Source organism: Grus americana, chromosome 10 (genome assembly GCF_028858705.1).
Source record: "Grus americana isolate bGruAme1 chromosome 10, bGruAme1.mat, whole genome shotgun sequence".
In the NCBI taxonomy this organism is placed as follows: Eukaryota; Metazoa; Chordata; class Aves; order Gruiformes; family Gruidae; genus Grus; species Grus americana.
The window spans coordinates 2377587-2395897 of NC_072861.1; the positions used below are offsets into that span (position 1 = coordinate 2377587).

The following is an 18311-nucleotide window of genomic DNA, read 5'->3' on the forward strand; positions in this document are numbered from 1 at the left end:
GTTGAGATTCAGGTACCAATGCAGCAGTCACAGGACAGACATCCATGAGGGCTTGGCATTGCTGGGCTGAAGACCTTTCCCACCTGCTTATATTAGATACCCCAGACCCAAACAGCTTAGCTCCCAACCTCTCGAGATGCTCATTCTAGGGGCCCTCTAGCATACAGGCACAAAAAAAAGATTGCTAAAACAAATCTAAAACTCAAAAGGATATTGTGAGTCTTCCTTCTAGGAACTGCCTCGTACCTTTGAAAAATATGAGAGGGTCTGTGAGTCTGCTTCGTTCCTGTCAACCGATTCTGTCTCGAGACGAACCTGTACATATTTGGAAAAGCAGGATCTACATATTATAATTATCACCTGCCAATCAGTCCTACGGGAGGGTCAAAACTGACAAGTATTTTAAAACTAGGCTATATATAGATATAAATATGTGTGTGTGTGTGCGTGCGCGTGCTTACACATGTGCATAAATAGACTACATATGTGTATAACTGTATACTATATATATAAAAGCATGTGTGTATATATAGATATATATATAAAATCTATACACACACACACACACACACGCACCCCTCCCACCACACACACTCACACATATATAGTTGTATGTAGCTAGTAGAAAAAACATTTCTAGAGTTCCCCTGACCCTTTAAGGAAGACCAAAGCTGATTACATCTGAATTCTGAGCCACCAAAGCACGCTGAAGCAGGAGTGCCCAGGAATGCTTGCAGCAACATTCGAGATACAGGCACATGTCAAGAGTTTTGCAAACAATTCGGTATAAAAAAACAACTGTCAGCCAGTGTTTTGGGAGAGGGTCGGGGGTGGGAGGAGGTAAGAGAGGGAGTTATGTGGACCTGTATCATTACTGTGATAATAGTAAGTTTTTTGGCACTGCTGCATGAAGTTCTGCTTTCCCTCTGAGGGCTGGAGGGACCCCACGATAGCTGGAAACAGAGGGAGGCTGGACGTGTGTTTCTAACCACTGTTAGAAAAGTTGAGCACCTGACTCTGTACAGTGAGGTGGCCAGAGACACCTCTTGGCCTAAGAAAAAAGAAAAATACAAACCGAAAGAGATAGGAAGGGTCAAAGTAAAATAAAAGGAGACATTTGCTCTAGAGGTAAAGGCTGTAGCTTCTCAGTGCTGTGTGCACCCAACGGCCCCTTGCTGTCTTCATCCCGCTCTGACTGCCTTATATCAGGGGAGCCCAAAAAATCCAGCTCAAGGTGCCTGCCAGGCCCCAGATGTGTCCAGTGATGCTGCAACTGCAGGGCGAGACCAAAGCCAATCAGGTGCAGGCTGTTATTGCTGGTGAAATCAAGCAAACGATTTCAATTCCCCCATCAGAGGAGAAGCATGGACCACGGCTGGCCAAATTTCTGGTCTAATCTGGTTTAATGGTATAAACGTAGTTGCAAATCTGGAGGATTCTTGGCTTGGCACCAGTATTACCCTTGGTGCCTCAAAGCTCAAACTCTCCTGGGCTAAGGAGGAAGAGGGCTGGGGTGACTGCACCCCGCTTTTTAATCTTATTCTACCCAGTTCTCTTCAAAGCAGTCAGCCCATGGACACTGAGACATTAAAATGAGAGAGGGAAGGTTAAAGTGCTGCCTCTTTCTTCATCCCTCCCCTTGCTTTGCACGCCCCAACCTGGAAGGCAGCACGCACGCTTTCCAAACCATGGAGAGGTTGAAGCTTGGGCTCTTCTGCTGGCTGAGGCCAGCTGCCTGGCGTGCTGGCAGAGAGACGGGACTTCTCCCGCATCCACGACGCCTACAAAAATACAGAGGGGATACTCACTGCCCTCCCTGTGACTTAAAAGGGATTGTTTCTTGTTCCCACTAGAGCATCAGTGGAATAAGAAAGAGACAAGCATCTGAAGTCAGGCCCGTCCATCTCCTGGTCACTTTTATCTTCTTCAGATGGAGTCCAAACAAGAACTCAGCCCTTCTGGAATCCCTAGAGGGGACTGCGTTAATGAAACTCACCCCTCTTCTTGCTTCCTCTCCAACCTGCTGATCACAGGAGAAAACCTGGGAGGAAGCGAATCTTTCTGATGCGCACAGTGAGCCATCCAAGTCCCCCCATAAACAGGTGCTGCGGGCCAGGTTCACAGCTGGTGCAAAGCGATGCAAAGCTGAGGCCAACCAGAGCTGTTCTAAAAACACCAGCTACAGGCCTGACCTGATGTTCCCTTTTATGGCCCACGTCAACCTCGGATCTTTGTCTCAACAGGAAAACCCTTTTTTGGTGGCTTCTATGGCTGATCATTCGTATGGTCCAGCTCAGGCACACGCCTTGTCTGTGCGTTACCTCGTTGGATTAAATTTGCTCATATCCTTTTGTTCCATGTATTAAAATATTCTATAAAATCAAGTGACCAAAAATCTATAGCTCTAAGAATACCTGGTTATCTTCTTTTTTTGTTGTTTTTCGTGTGTTTTTTGTTTGTTTCTAATCACAGTTAAACCTAAACAAAAGAAATGGCGAAAAAAAAAGGGGGGAGGGAGCAGAAGAGAAAAGGAAAAAATGATTCATGAAAGTCTAATCAGGAACTGAATTGCACGGCTGACATAACCAGCTCTCAGAAGGAGTCCTCACAAATTGGAGGGCAGTTTGGATCTGACAGGTTCCAGATCCCCTGTGAGCACTATGGATTCTTTCCGCCCACCAGCAGTCAGAGAAGCAGCGCCTGCAGCGCTGGCCCCAAACACCAGCGGATGTGGTAAAGAACCTGAGGACATCTGACGTGGTAAAGTCACACGCCCAGGAATTGAGCTACAAGGCTTCCCAAGAAGTCCAGTCCCTCCGGCAGGAAAAGGAGAGAAGCTGGAAACAGATTCTCTAGAGGAATGAGGAGAACTTTGGCTCAGTGTCTGAGCCAGCTCTTGGGGCAAAGATGGCTGGGAAGCAGAAATCAACTTGATGTCCTGGCTCAGACGTCCCGGTGGCACAGGCGGCGTGCTCTTGGACTGCAGGATCTGCGGAGGTGGGCTGGCGGTCTGAGGCAGGAGCAGAGATCCGTGAGAGCCTGAGGCCCCGGAAGGGCCACACTGAAAAGTTCTCGTTGCCACTGGGCTCTGACTAGGAGGACTAAGGCCAGAAGGGGTATAACAGGGAGAGGCGACACCAGACTGTTGGAGTGGAGACATGGAGGCAAAAGGAGGCCGTTCTTGGTGAAGCTGGGCTATCGTTCCAGTTAAAGATCCTAATGCACTTGGATGTGTTTGGCACAGGCCTGAGGACGGCCCGCCAGAGGCCTGTGCCAGCTGGCTGAGGCTGGACGATGGAGAGTTGGAAGAAGGAGGGGGTTGGAAGTGATTCATTCCCCCCAAAGTCCCACTGCCCGAGAGCTGCTGTAACTGTCCCCCCTGCAGTGGTCTTGTGGTGGGCTGGAACTGGTTGAGAAGACTGGGGGGTGAGTTTGATGAGAGCTGAGTGAGCGATGTTGATGGGGAGCTAGTTGTGGCTTGCTGGAAGTGCCCAAACCCACTGCTGGAAAGGGCTGGCTGCTGCTGCGGCTGCTGCTGTTGCTGCTGCGTGGGCTGAGCTGTACCTAAGGGTGATCCAGAAGGTGCTTGTTGGAACTGGCTCAGTCCCACTGAGGACATGCTGCTCAAACCCGGCTGGCTTGAGCCACCTGGAGGGGATCCCACCTGGAACTGGCCTAAGCCGGCGGCAGCTGAGAATCCTGCGAGCTGCTGGATGTGGAAGGAAGAGGACGAAGGGGTTTCTGCTCCTGGTGTATGCAGCTGGGATGGAGTACTGGATGGAGAGCCAACGGCAGACGGTCCAGTCGATGGGATTAGGGACTGAAGCCTTTTCAGCTGTCTTGGAGTCTGATTGGATTGCTGTCCCAAGGAACCCAAGACGGACACCGGAGGACGGAAGATGGCTGTCGGGAGGCGGGGGTGGTGGGTCAGAGCTATAGCCACAGAAGTGGTGGCTGCTGCAGCTTGCAGGGGTGCCTGGATCAGCGGAGTCCAGATGACAGGGGTGGGTGTGGATGCGGCAGCGGCAGCAGCGGCGGCAGCAGCCTGGACGTTGTGAGCACAGTGTGCCATCTCTCTGTCATGCTGCACAATCTGCTGGATGATCTCATTCTCTTGGTAGTTGAAAACACCTGAATTGAGGTCATGCTGGACTTTGTGCAGCAGAATGGAATTTTTCTTGCCTGTAGAGAAAATGAAGAGAGAAAGAGTCATTCTGATATGTCGAAGCATGGGAGGCTTCCTCAAAGCTTCCTGCCAGACTTTCCTCGAATTGTTGGCACCGTCTCCCCTCCACTGTCATTATGGGATCTGTGTACGGTCTCTGCGCTCCAGCAACAAGATGACAAACATCGCATCTTTTGCTTTTGTGGTATGATCAACAAACCTCAAGGTCCCATACAAATGTGCCCGACAGGACACATATTCTCAGTTAGACAGTAAAGCCACTTTTGAGAAGTGTGGCAGACTGGTAGCAAAGTTTGCGAATCTGCAAGATTCCCATTTTGCACCTCCTAATCTGAACTTCCAGTAGAAAAAGAGAATAAATCCAAAGGCTCTCATATTTTTGTGTTTGCAAAGGAAAACCTTCAAAATATAGGTCCAGTGAAGTCTCCTGAGTCTTCAGCTACTTTCCTTCAGCTATACCTTCTCCTCACCTGTCTCATGCAGACTTGTTCACTCTGGAGTCAAATAGGTGGTTTTAGTTGAAAGGAAATTCCTCTGTGAATAAGGGACAGAAAGACTTAATGTGCTGGAAAAGCTCAGCTGGCCCAAGTAAGAGACCTCAGATACGCTGCAGCACCATCTTACGTGGCCCTTCTAGCCCCAACGTAAAGGAAACGGCAGGCTAGCAAACGTCATGTTCCAGCTGGACTTCCTAGCTTGCAGCAAAATGTTAGCTCAGCGTTTTGCCTTTTCAATGGGCTGGAAAATGAAGCGTAATGAGTTTGTCTGGCCTGAGAGCGCACCTGGCACTGAAGGGATGCACTGTCCTGGACTGAAGGCCAGAAGCATTCAACGCAGGGGGATGAGATGGTGCCAGTGATGCCCTTTCACCAGAGCACAAATGCCTTCTCAAAGGAGAGGATTTCTGATGTGGACGGGCACTCTGCATAACGGCTTTCATATCTCTGTTCTCAGAACAGTGTGCGAATCGGTAACTGTGTCTGCGTTGATTTATAAGGAGCTGGTATATGCTGGTTTGAATTATTTTCTTACAAAATTAGCGTAGATTAGATCCCTGTTCTTGCCTTTTCAAGGGTCCTCTATCCTGACAACATACACCAGTTTGAACTGATGACAGCACCTGCCTATGGGCTTCCTTTTCACTTTTGTTTATTGAAGCTGTTTGGATTTGGAAGGTTCAGCCTACTAAGTTCTGTGTGCGTACGTGTGTCGGTGTGCGTGCATGTGCATACCTGGCCCCTGGTTGCGTGCCTGTGCACAGCTCATTTTGTAGCTGAAGCTCAGGGGTGAGCTCAAGGGTCACCTCTAGATGAGGCACCAGCCAGTTTGGATCAGATCAAAAGCTGTATTAACCCTTCTCCTGAACCGAACGTTCCCCATTAGCAAACCTCTGCTCTGATTCAAATGTCATTTCTGCTGGTTCCTGTCTGATCACTTCTCATTCCTGTACAGGATGAGGGCAAACAGACAGCATCCTGCCAGTTGCTGCAGATTTACAGGGCATGAGATAGCGGCAGGTAGGGAATGGAGGCCGGGATGCGGAAGGGCCTCTTTTTCTGTATTTTAACCCCCAAATCATGTCACACTTTAAGAATTAAAGGCTGGCAGCACAGCTCATGTCGATTAAGTTTCCTGCAAAAAAGGGCTTGTCCATTAAACTTGTCTCCACACTTTCAGGAAATCACAACTTTAAAGATAAGTCAACCGTTGATATTATCAACTAAGACCACAATATGTTATTTAATTTGCCCCATACAGCATTCTGTATCATATAGTTTAAACTGGTCAGCTGATAGTTTCCAAGAAGGAATGGTTAAGAGCAGACTGCCATGTTGGGTAGTAATTCCCAGAGAGATTCCAGAGGAATTGCCTTTCAATCCTACGCCAGTCAGATCTCAGATCTTCGTGTACAGACGCGAGTACATCTCTGTGCATAGATGACATCCAGACTGTTGGGGGTTTTTTACTATATGGTGTATCTTTTATATATGTAACAGATAAAAGAGTCCAAGTTTAAGGACATGCCTCTTACTCTAGCCAAATGTAAAATCAAACATCTGGCAGCAAAGAACGTGAATGACTCTCCGAAGAGGGTGGCTGGTATCCTGGTGTCCTAAAAAGTAACTCTGAAATGGTAATCTTGAATATCACTAGTTGAGTTCCAAATCTACCATCAGAAAAAACGTGAACAAATTGTTGCACAAATAAGAAGGAACTAGCAACTGAGTGCTATGCACTAGTGCTATGTGGTTGTTCAGAGCGGGTAAAGCTTGCAATCTACGGCGGGCTGAACTGCACCATAAAACCCAACCGTGAAAATACTGACAGAGTTCTGGACCTGCAACTGGTGCATTTGGGACATGTCTGTTGTGAGTTGTGCTGTGGGATGCTTAATGCTTTTGTGTCCCTCCACAAAAAACCAGTAAGGCGTAAGGACTGGTCTTTTCTCACCTCGGAGAAAGACACCAGCCCTGGAAGGACACTGTCCTGAAGGTCAACACTGTTCTGAGCTGCTAGCGTCATTACAGGGGCCGGAGAGCTTGTCTGCACCGGAAATGCGTGTGTAGGATACATATATAATGTTTGCTTCATTGTATACCAGACTGGAATAGACGGCACCAGATATCCCCTAATCAGGCAGATCCCTGTCCTACCTGCCATTCATGGAGCCAGGCACACCAGGGGGAGCATGACTGTCATCTTTAAACTTAAGAGCATTATTGCAGTGAACATCAAGTCCAACCGTTACCCCAGCACTGCCAAGCCCACCACTAAACCATGCCCCTAAGCACCACATCTACACGGCTTTTAAATACCTCCAGGGACGGTGACTCAACCACTTCCCTGGGCAGCCTGTTCCGGTGCTTGACAACCCTTTGGGTGAAGACATTTTTCCTAACACCCAATCTAAACCTCCCCTGGCACAACTTGAGGCCATTTCCTCCTGTCCTATCGCTTGCTACTTGGGAGGAGAGACCAACCCCCACCTGGCTACAACCTCCTTTCAGGTAGATGTAGAGAGCGATCAGGTCTCCCCTCAGCCTCCTTTTCTCCAGGCTAAACAACCCCAGTTCCCTCAGCCGCTCCTCATCAGACTTGTGCTCCAGACCCTTCACCACTTCGTTGCCCTTCTCTGGACACGCTCCAGCACCTCAACGTCCTTCCTGGAGTGAGGGGCCCAAAACTGAACCCAGCACTCGAGGTGTGGCCTCACCAGTGCCGAGTACAGGGGGACGGTCACTGCCCTGGTCCTGCTGGCCACATTATTCCTGATGCAAGCCAGGAGGCTGTTGGCCTTCTTGGCCACCTGGGCACACTGCTGGCTCATATTCAGCCAGATGTCGACCAACACCCCCAGATCCTTTTCCATCGGGCAGCTTTCCAGCCACTCTGCCCCAAGCCTGTAGCGTTGCCTGGGGTTGGTGTGACCCAAGTGCAGGACCCGGCACTGAGCCTTGTTGAACCTCATGCAGTTGGGCTTGGCCCATCGATCCAGCCTGCCCAGATCCCCCTGTGGAGCCTTCCTACCCTTGAGCAGGTAGATCAATGCTCCCACCCAACTTGGTGTCATCTGCAATGGTGCAGAGGGTCACACTGCACATACACACACAGAGTAATTTCCATGTGGTATCTACTAGAATCACGTACATGCTCACAAACAAATTACAGCACAAAGAGCTGCTTAAACAGAAACAGAAATACTAACTGCTCCAAGTCTGGAGAGAAGGACAACCTATCTAAATAAAACTGACAGGTAAGAGGGAATCTGGCCAGCACACTTGAGTTAGAGGGATGCAGACTGCAGGTTTGTAATCATTCTCTTTCTGGAGTTGAAGGTACAAATCCCAGCATGGGGAAGCTGTAGCTATCTCGCACAACTGCAAGGTCAGGATGGGGATGGGAGACGGCATGCTGAGTTCAAAGCAGACAAGCAAAAAAGCTGCCTTACAACATTTGCTTTCTTGATAACAGACTGTAGCAAAACCGGGCTGAGGGGTAGAAGAAGGAGAAACAGCAGATGTTGCTAGTGCAGCTTTCCGAAAAGCTCAATACCAGCAACTGCTCTGTGTTTCCATCATTACACCTCATCTCACTCTTTTAATTCCATGTCACCTGTCTTTGGCTTCTGATTTGCTTGTCTGTGCTTGAATAGCCTGCAATTTCCAATGCTGCCCTCAATTCAAATGAGAACCCATAGCGATGTTAATCAGAGCTGCACGGATGAATTGAGGGGACTGATGTTTTCATAACTGGAGCTCTTGATGACACAGAAAGAGCTGAACAACAGACTCTGGTTTCCTTGGCAGAGCACTAACTAGAGAATATGCGAACATTTTCCAAACATGCATGCTATTTACCGGAAAATGGTTTGATCAAAGCTCCTTAAATTTGTGTCGAATTGATAAAATAGTTCCAGTAAAACCCTTGGAATGATTTTTTTTTTTTTTTTTTAGTTTTTAAAACAGAACATTTGAAATTACATTACACTTTACTGTTTTCCTGAGCCCAGCTTGAATCTATCAACTGTGTCATTAGATCAAATTTTTCTTTTTTGTTTTGCCAAGAAAGTCTCAATTTTCTGCTCCAGAACATTTTAAAAAATTACTGAAAATGTTCTTTCAGTTATTGAAGGGGAGAGGATTTTTTCAAAATCAATTTTCAAAATTGTAATTGGTTAGCAAACTGAAAAATTAATTGGTCCCACCATTCTAATTAATTGCATCATTTATATCAGGGTAAACATTCTATCCTACAGAGGCTGGAAGCAAGGGCAGGTGGCCTGGGAGGAATACAGAGAAACTGCCCGAGCAGCCAGGGATCAGGTTAGGAAAGGGAAAGCCCTGATAGAATTAAATCTGGCCAGGGACATCAAGGGCAACAAGAAAAGTTTCTATAGGTGTGTCAGTGATAAAAGGAAGATGAGGGAAAATGTGGGCCCTCTCCGGAATGAAACGGGAGACCTGGTTACCTGGGATATGGAGAAGGCTGAGATACTCAATGACTTTTTTGCCTCAGTCTTCGCCGGCAAGTGCTCCAGCCCCACCGCACAAGCCTCAGAAGGCAAAGGCAGGGACTGGGAGAATGAAGAACCACCCACTGTAGGAGAAAATCAGGTTCGAGACCATCTAAGGAACCTGAAGGTGCACAAGTCCACGGGACCTGATGTGATGCATCCATGTGTCCTGAGGGAACTGGCGGATGAAGTCGCTAAGCTGCTGTCCATCATATTTGAGAAGTCGTGGCAGTCCAGTGAAGTTCCCGCTGACTGGAAAAGGGGAAACATAACCCCCATTTTTAAGAAGGGAAAAAAGAAAGACCCAGGGATCTACAGGCCACTCAGTCTCACCTCTGTACCTGGCAAGATCATGGAGCAGATCCTCCTGGAAACTATGCTCAGGCACATGGAAAGTAAGGAGGTGATCGGTGACAGTCAACAGGCAAATCATGCCTGAAAAATTTGGTGGCCTTCTTACAAAGGGGTTACAGCATTGGTGGATAAGGGAAGAGCAATGATGTCATCTACCTGGACTTGTGCAAAGCATTCTCGACACTGTCCCACACGACATCCTTGTCTCTAAATTGGAGAGATGTGGATTTGATGTATGGACCACTCGGTGGATAAGCAATTGGCTGGATGGTCACACTCAAAGAGTTGTGGTCAACGGCTCGATGTCCAAGTGGAGAACGGTGACAAGTGGCGTTCCTCAGGGGTCGGTACTGGGACCAGTGCTGTTTAACATCTTTGTCAGCAACATGGACAGTGGGATCAAGCGCACCCTCAGCAAGTTTGCCGACGACACCAAGCTATGTGGTGGGTTGACACTCTGGAGGAAGGGACACTGTCCAGAGGGACCTTGACAGGCTTGAGGGGTGGGCCCATGTGAACCACATGAAGTTCACCACAGCCAAGGGCAAGGTCCTGCACATGGGTTGGGCCAATCCCAAGCACAACTACAGGCTGGGCAGAGAATGGATTGAGAGCAGCCCTGAGGAGAAGGACTTGGGGGTGTTGGGGGGCAACAACCTCAACTTGACCCAGCAATGTGCGTTAGCAGCCCAGAAAGCCAACCGCGTCCTGGGCTGCATCCCCAGCAGCGTGAGCAGCAGGTCGAGGGAGGGGATTCTGCCCCTCTACTCTGCTCTCATGAGACCTCCCCTGCAGTACTGCGTCCAGCTCTGGGGTCCCCAGGACAAGAAGGACATGGAGCTGTTGGAGCAAGTCAAGAGGAGGCCACAGAGATGATCCGAGGGCTGGAGCACCTCTGCTATGGAGACAGGCTGAGAGAGTTGGGGTGGTTTAGCCTGGAGTAGAGAAGGCTCCGAGGAGACCTTAGAGCCCCTTCCAGTCCCTAAAGGAGCTACAGGAAAGCTGGAGAGGGACTGGTGACAAGGGCAGGGAGTGACAGGACAAGGGGGAATGGGTTTAAATTAAAAGAGGGTAGATTTAGATTAGATATTAAGACTAAATCTTTACGATGAGGGTGGTGAGGCACTGAACAGGTTGCCCAGAGAAGCTGTGGATGCCCCATCCCTGGAATGGGGCTTTAGGTCTAGTGCCCACGGCAGGGGGGTTGGAACTAGATGGTCTTCAAGGCCCTTTCAAACCCAAACCCTTCTATGGTTCTATGATTCTATAGTATTTCCACACACCAATGTAAGTCTTGAAGTCTTATATAGTTGCTTCTGGAGAAAATCCTCCTTCTGACCAGCACCACATGAGAACAGGCACTCAGCAGAGCCCTGCTGGGACAAAGACGTTTTCCTGGCAGGTCTGACTAAGGTCCTGCATGAAACATAATCCAACAGTGGAACAAGGCAGTAGGAGTTAAGTTTGCTTAGGCTGGTGGTTCCAAGATTATTTCTCTCCCTCATCTTATTTATGAAATTGCTTCAGTTTCAAATTAATTTTTTCTGCTTTGGATTTCTTGTCACAGCACCTGCCTCAAAAGGAGAGCAAAAAAGACAGCAATCAAAGGACTGAAAGGCTGATTAGTTTGGCTCTGTGTAACCCTAACTGAAATGATGTTCTGCAGCTCATGGCTACGCTCAGTGAACCGCAATAGAGTCCAGTGTTCTTGCTAAGCCAGTGAGAAGCTTCATTAGGACAGAGGAAAAGGGAGTCCTGTTTCCCCTTCAATCTAATCACGTATGTCGCAGAGTTTCTCCTCCTATGTTGTTTATCCCACATAAAGTGCTAAGCAGACTCTAAGGTACTAAGATAAACAATCCACCCAAGCATTTCTCCTAAACCCAAAAGCGCTATACAGATTTACTGAGGTCCATGGAGCTGGCACAGGAACTATCTGCGACCACCTCATGCGCCAACTCCGCACCCTTGCTTAGTCTGAAGTAGCTCAAGGCCTTTTACCTTTCTGCAGAGGAGAGAGAAGCTGCCTTGGGTTTCTGCAGGGCAAGTGGAGTGTGACGACCTGACGAGGGGAGGACTGGGTGGCTCCCAAGCACTCACTTGGACTGGCTGGATTTTTTTTTTTTCCCATAGACAAAAATAAATATCATCAATAGACTGCTCTGGATTTGAAAAAACCTCCTTATTTTCCCCACTGCAACAAAAGGCTAAATACAGGGGGGGAAAGGAAAGGTATTTAGAGCCTAGAAGATGTTCATAGCAAAGCTACTGGTGCTTTGAAGAGGAGTAGGGTATGTAAAATTATGGAAACTGAGCAAATAGATGTTGCTCCCTTAATAAAGAATTGCAAAGTCAGATTTTCCTCAACTGTAGATAGCACACAAAAGAACAGGGAGAAAGGCTCATGTGATTTCATAAAAGGAGCCAGCACTCAACAATAATTCTTCTATCAAATAATCAAAATTAGCCTTCTGTTGTTAAAATTCTGCACAGACACAGGGGAAATTAGCTGTGACTTTCTGTTCATTTCTCTTTTCAGTTCTGTCTAAGCCCATTGGCTGCAGTTTAAGAATTCAGGTCACTAAATTGCTTTCTGAATTTGCATGTATTTGAAATAATCTCACTTTATTAGGCTGTCTTATGCCCTGGCCTGCTGTCAAAGTGGCTGCCCCCTGCCACATGGTTCCTTCTTTCAGGTCTTTGCTTCTTATTATTCATACGACTGGATATTAAACACCCTGCTTGGATCACTGGTTGCAGCAAAGGGCTCACAGCAGCTTTGCCCTCCCTTGCCTATGGGTTACTTGTGGCCTGAGCTGCTCTCTTGTGGCAATTCGGCTTGTTGCCATCGTCCCCGGAGGGGCAATACAGCAACTGGCAACTGCAGGCAAAGAAACCCTGGCTATACTCAATAACGGGCAGTTTGCCACAGCTGCTGCGGGGGAACGCTTCTGCACTGGGACTATACTGGTCGGAAGGTCCTGCTGCACCGGCTCTTGCCGCTGTCTTAGAGTCCATGTATACAGCGAAATTAGCTGGAACAGAGGTTTCCAAATAATTCTAACTCCCTGTATAAAAGTGCTCTTTTCCTCTTCAAGCCTGACTTTCTCAAATGTAGGTTAACCCGCACCGAACTGTATTAATTGTCGTCTAAATGTTTCTGCTTAGAGTTGAAGTAGCTCTTGGAAGCAAAGCAAAGCCAGCTGGATCAACTCTAAGAGCATCCACAGAGGAGTTCAGTGCACGTAACAAATCTGCTCTAGAAACTAATTCAGATTAACTTTCCTGAGAGCCTGGCTGTGCGGTTCTGGATGAACTGCTCTGCGGTCGTTGCCATATGCGTGCTCTTACGTCACGACGCATGCAAGGCGGCACCCACCTCCATACTGCAGTTTTATTTCTCTCTTGCTAAAGCTGTATCCTTTGAACTCTGGTGGTACATGTAAAGTACAACACTATCTACTCAGCAAGCCTATGTGGAGTTACACCCGTACACAGGGGTTTTATTGCAGGAGAGCCACGTACCATATTGAAAGGGAAATAAATTCTATCAGTGTAGAGCCCACTGTACTGGGGAGGTTAGCTGAATCTGTTATTACCATCTTAACAAACAATAATGAGTTCAAGAATGCAAAATGGACAAATCTCTATCTTTCCAAGTGGAGATCTTCCCTCCCTGTACAGCTCAGGCCTACCACTGATTGCTTCTCCTCTCCCATAAACCGAATAGATATCTTTCAAAATATGTGGCATCTCTCTTAACAGACAGGACACAAGCTTTAACTGGGCCAACTGCTGTCGGTCAAATGATACACCATGAATAATGTTATCTGATGAATCTCATGACAGGTAAACAAAACTTAAATGAAGCTCTTCCCTCCCAGGCTTCACAGTTATTCCCATCATATGGAGCTTTGCAGAAAAAAAATAATGAATTTATAGAGCTATCTAGAGCAAACTGTTTGTGAATATCCATGGACGGGTGTAAGAATTGTAGAATTCTGGAGTGCCTGTGCTGCCTGAAGCATGGCATCCTGGCTGTTACTTATCACGGGAGACTAAAGCCAAAGAGCTGCCTTCTCCTCAAGTGGCAGAAGTGCTTGTGTCTGGAGCCAAAGCTCCTGCACTCAATTCTCAGTGCCCTGCTGGAGCTGACAGCTGTGACAGGGACAGATTCTGGAAGAGTCTGGACATTCTGGCACTGTTTTCCTGTCAGTTGTGTGCTTTGCAGTGTGGTCTGGTTGCAGATACCTACTGGAGTGCCTTCAAGGCAGGAAAAGTCCCCTGAGTCTAGAGGTGTGGTTGTGAAGCAGGTCCCACTTCAGGTAATTAAAGAGGGGGATGAAAATTATTTTAAAAGGTGTTGGAATGGTAAAATATTATCTAAACAGGTGTTTTACTTTGATGCAGATCGCAAAGAGCTGTGGACGTGGCTCTATAAAAGGAATCCAGTAACCTGGGGGAGCCATGGAGATGGGGCACAAATATATTGTATCTCCTACAACTCCTCCAACTCTCTTGCTTCTGCTTAATGTCTCCCAGTTAGCCAACTATCCGTCTGTGGTCCGGAAGACCAAACTTCCCCACGAGGTAGACATGGGTTGGGACAAACTGATGTGACCAAGGTCATTTACAAAGTCAAAGACAGGTCTCCTGAGATCTCATCACCACTCCCCACTGTCCCTTCTACTGAGGTGTCGTAGGCTTTATTTTCCTTCTAGAGTTGCATGAGAAATATTACTTCAGATTCAGGTGAACGGGGTTGCCAGTTCACCTTAATTAAGCTGAAGTAATCTGCATTCCCTCATGGCTGGTGAGTTGCTGGTATCTGTCCTTAGGCTAAACAGAAAGTACTCTGAGCCTGGGCCTTCACTTCCAAATAAAAAGAGATTCAAATATTCAATTCCTGCTAAGTCCGAGTGCCCACCCTGCATATCTGTGCTAGATAGCATTTCCAGGGTGTGATTCACTTAAGCCATTTTAGATAGCCACCTTAGGAGAAGACAAATCACACTCTAAATGCCGCCTTCTCTCTGCTGACTATAAAATCAGATTCAGATCTCTGTACTGTTGGAAACGGTAGGAGAGGATTTCAAGTGAGAGGAATACACACAGTGGTATTTGTACTTTGATTCCTCATGAACGGTTATGTTCGTGGGTTATTCAGGTTATTCAGGTACTTGGATAATAAGATTCCACCTCCTTAAAGGGCTGGGCACAGTTCTAGGTGATTTTGAAATAAAGCTATAAAGCTTGCTCCCAAAGCACACACACTCTAGCATTGTATACCTGGGCCACAGGAACTTGCATCTTTACGCCACTTGTGCCTGTATCAGCAGCCTCAAAGAAGAAGCATATATATAACTCTCTCTCTCTCTCTCTCTCTCTCTATCTCCTTATGACCAAATCTGCTTGCTCATCTCCCATGTGCACCTCTTTGGGGGTTATTCACCTGCGTACAGTAAACAAATTTGGGACTACAGTGTGGATACAGTGTAAAATTTATGCTGAGTACCTATCGTTTTATTTATACACGCTTCAGTCCGTTTCCTTTATTCATATGATCTCACATGGCACCTGCCACAAGGGAGCAGGCAGCTAAGAAGGATTCAGAGACCGAGCTCCACCTTTGTTAGTATTATTTTCCCTGTAGAAGAGATGAGGAACTGAGGCACGGAGCGAACATGACAAGGACAAACAGGGAATCTGTGGCAGAGCTTGGCACAAATCCCAGATGTTCTCATTCACAGTTCACCTAGCCTAGCACAGGCCAGCCCTTCCTCTGAGGCAGCAGATCCCAGAGTATTAGTCATGACCTAGACAAGCGGGGTTGCAAACCCGACAGGATTTCAATTGCAGAAGCGTGATCACGAGCTGACAAATAGGGTGCCCAGTCAAAAAGTTTGGGAACGGCTATTTTTGTGGCTTGCTTATATGACAAACCTTTTAAAACTTCTGCCACTAGAATACCTTGAACAGACGCTCCTGCACCGCAGTAATATTATGTAATTATATTTAGAGACTGGTATTGTGTTGTCTTAGCTCTTCTTTGTTTTTTTAGCATCTGCAATGCCTGGAGGAAATGCAAGGCACTTCTAATCCTGGGTTAACTGGGATCCTTGAATCAAAACATAATGCAACTGGCATTCAAAATGTATGCATTTCAAACTAGGTGGTGAAAAATTCCTGATGAAAATGAAAAAAATAACTTCCTCTGGCTTTAAGTATGCCTTCAGCTCTCACCAGTGACCTTGATACGGATGGTAAGCAACCTTATGATGGGCATTTGTGGTATTTATTACAGCATAACGAACAATGGAAAATAATTGCCCCCCAATATTTTTTGAACGCATCAGTGACTTTTGATTCGACAATATTCATGACCCGTATTGTACTTACTTTCAATGAACATTTGAGCGGTTGTGTTTTACACGTGCAAATACTTGTGAAAATCTAATTTTAAGCTTCAATGGTCACTGAAAGCCAGTTTTGAAGCCAGTCTGGAACGGAATGATGTGACTTACGTAACTAACTGACACGTCACAAACTGGGACGATTCACAAATGCTTGTCAGACAAAGAATTACTCACTGGAGAAATGAACAAATCATTTCAACACACAAAATACTACAAAGAATTTTACAGCTTGGTCAAGAACAAGAGGAAGATTTAATCAGTGATAAAATGATCATTAATCAGTGATCAGCCTAATTTCCTTGAGTCTCAAGCTTCAGGCCCTGAGCCTGTGGAGAATTATGCATGTGATATTCCGCAAGTTGAGGAGTTCTTTAGAGTCTGAAGTTACTCAGAGAGCAGAGCTGAGCAGGGACACAAATCTTCCTAGAATCCCAGCCTTAGTCAATTCACGGCAACTAATCCCTTCCAGGCTTTAAAGAGCTCTGCAAGTGCAAAACACCTGGGAAACATCTTCCCCGGCCACGCATGGCACAGGCAGGATGCCAGTATCAGTTCCCATTAACAACAGAGATTAGAAGGATACATCAACATGCTCTTTGCCGAGCGATCAATGTAGCTGACAGCTCCCGGGCGGGCTGAGCCCTTCATGCTACTGCACTGCCCATCTACCAGCAGGAAGCGATGGGGGCACAGAGATCAGGGTGCATCTGCCCCTCTCCTTCCCCTCTGCCTCGCCACAGGCTTTTGAACTGCATTTGCTCTGCAAAGTGAACGCCTCATCGCACCTCCAGTCAACCAGTACTGCTCCTGTTGCTTCAAGGGATGAGGTCTTACGTTCTCATCCTGTCTCCCTGCTACCTAGACAAGCTTAGATCATGCTTTCCAAATCCTCCATAGAGCAGGTAATCCTCTAAACATCTCTCCAGTCACTGTGACTGGACGGACTGAGATTTTTCTCCCTGCTGTCTTGATTCCTCACTGCACAGGGGAGAATACTGGACGGATCTTAGTACCAGAAGAGTGATAGAGCCTTCTGAATCATTTCATGTACTCACTGAGGCATGGGCTCCTCAAGGACATGTTGTCATCTGGGTAGAAGGGAGGTAGTGAATGCACCACTGACTTGGAAAGAGGCTCCCATTTGCTTCCATCTTGAGTACAGATCCTGAGCTGAACATTAACAGGAAGCAAAAGTATGGTCCTGCTTCTGCTCATACCTGGCTTTTACGAACTGCTGATCCTTAACTTCAGTCCTCTAGAATAATCCTTCTATTTCCAGAGAGAGTCTCAGCAGAATGCAGTAATCTTGACTTCCCTAAAATGTCACATGCTGTTACACAGCTACTGCACTGCTCTTTCTGGATGGTGCACATTTCAGGGGAAGGTGAAGAAATGCCTTATTTATAAAGACGGGGATTTCCATGGCATCTCCTAATTTCAGTAGGGTGTGTGTAACTCCCTTAGGCTCTTTTGGGAAATTCCAGCCAAAGAGCATTGGGCACGACAGGGTTGGAAAGTGCTATGAAGATGCTATTTGGCAATAGCAGAGGATGTAAAGTTGAGAGAACAGACAGCTCTCAAGTCTGATTGCCAGGGAAACAGGGGTAGCAGTAGGATTTTCAGTGTACGACTCTGAAGGTCTCTGCCTTTTATATGGCACAGGGACTGACGTTGTCTCAGGTCAGCAGAATGGCAAGAGGAGGGGAGGACAATGCCAGAGCTCTGCACCAAAGGGCCTGTTATTCCACTTGCTCCATGTCACCTTCTGACCTTATGTTGACATTTTGCAGCTGCGTGTGGAAAGGAATTTCTCCTAGGGGAAAAAGCATGTGAGGTTCTTTATGCTGGTTCAGAATTTTCCATGAATTTTAGTTACGTGTGCAGCAGAAGACAAGGAGCACAGGATGCCCTGCCCACCCATATACACAGTCACAGAGAGCATCAGCCTAGGAAGCTGAGCAGCACTGAGCACCTAAAGCCAAAGAATTTGAGATAAAGTCGAGCTGGTCCATCCCTGGTTGTGCCTGACGTTACATTTCCTTAGCGGTTTGTTCAGTCTAATTTAAAGAACCCAAGTGATGGGACTATTGCCACTTACACTAGGGCCTCATTAGCATGGGCTTTGCCAAACTCTACATATTTAGCTCATAACCTTTTCCTCAGGGGTCACACTTTCTGATTTGCAGCAGGTAATGAGATGCACAGAATACAATGTTCCTGGCATGAAAAGCCCCAGAGGCACTGCACCCCTTGCTGGGATGCCAGCTTATTCCCTACCCCCCTCACCCCGTTATCCTCCTTGCCTTCTGCATTGTACTCAGACCTGCACTGACCTTTTTGA

General features: G+C 47.1%; 1 protein-coding gene across 2 annotated transcripts in view; it reads right to left on the minus strand.

Annotated features, from left to right (window-relative positions):
• Positions 1-821: 821 nt before the first annotated feature.
• HCN4 (hyperpolarization activated cyclic nucleotide gated potassium channel 4) overlaps positions 822-18311 on the minus strand; it is a 104279-nt gene continuing 86789 nt past the window's right edge. For both annotated transcript variants that reach the window (XM_054836834.1, XM_054836835.1), the window contains one exon: positions 822-4182. In XM_054836834.1, coding sequence (XP_054692809.1) covers positions 2606-4182 — 1577 coding nt within the window. In that variant the 3' untranslated portion in view covers positions 822-2605. The remainder of the gene's footprint in view (positions 4183-18311) is intronic.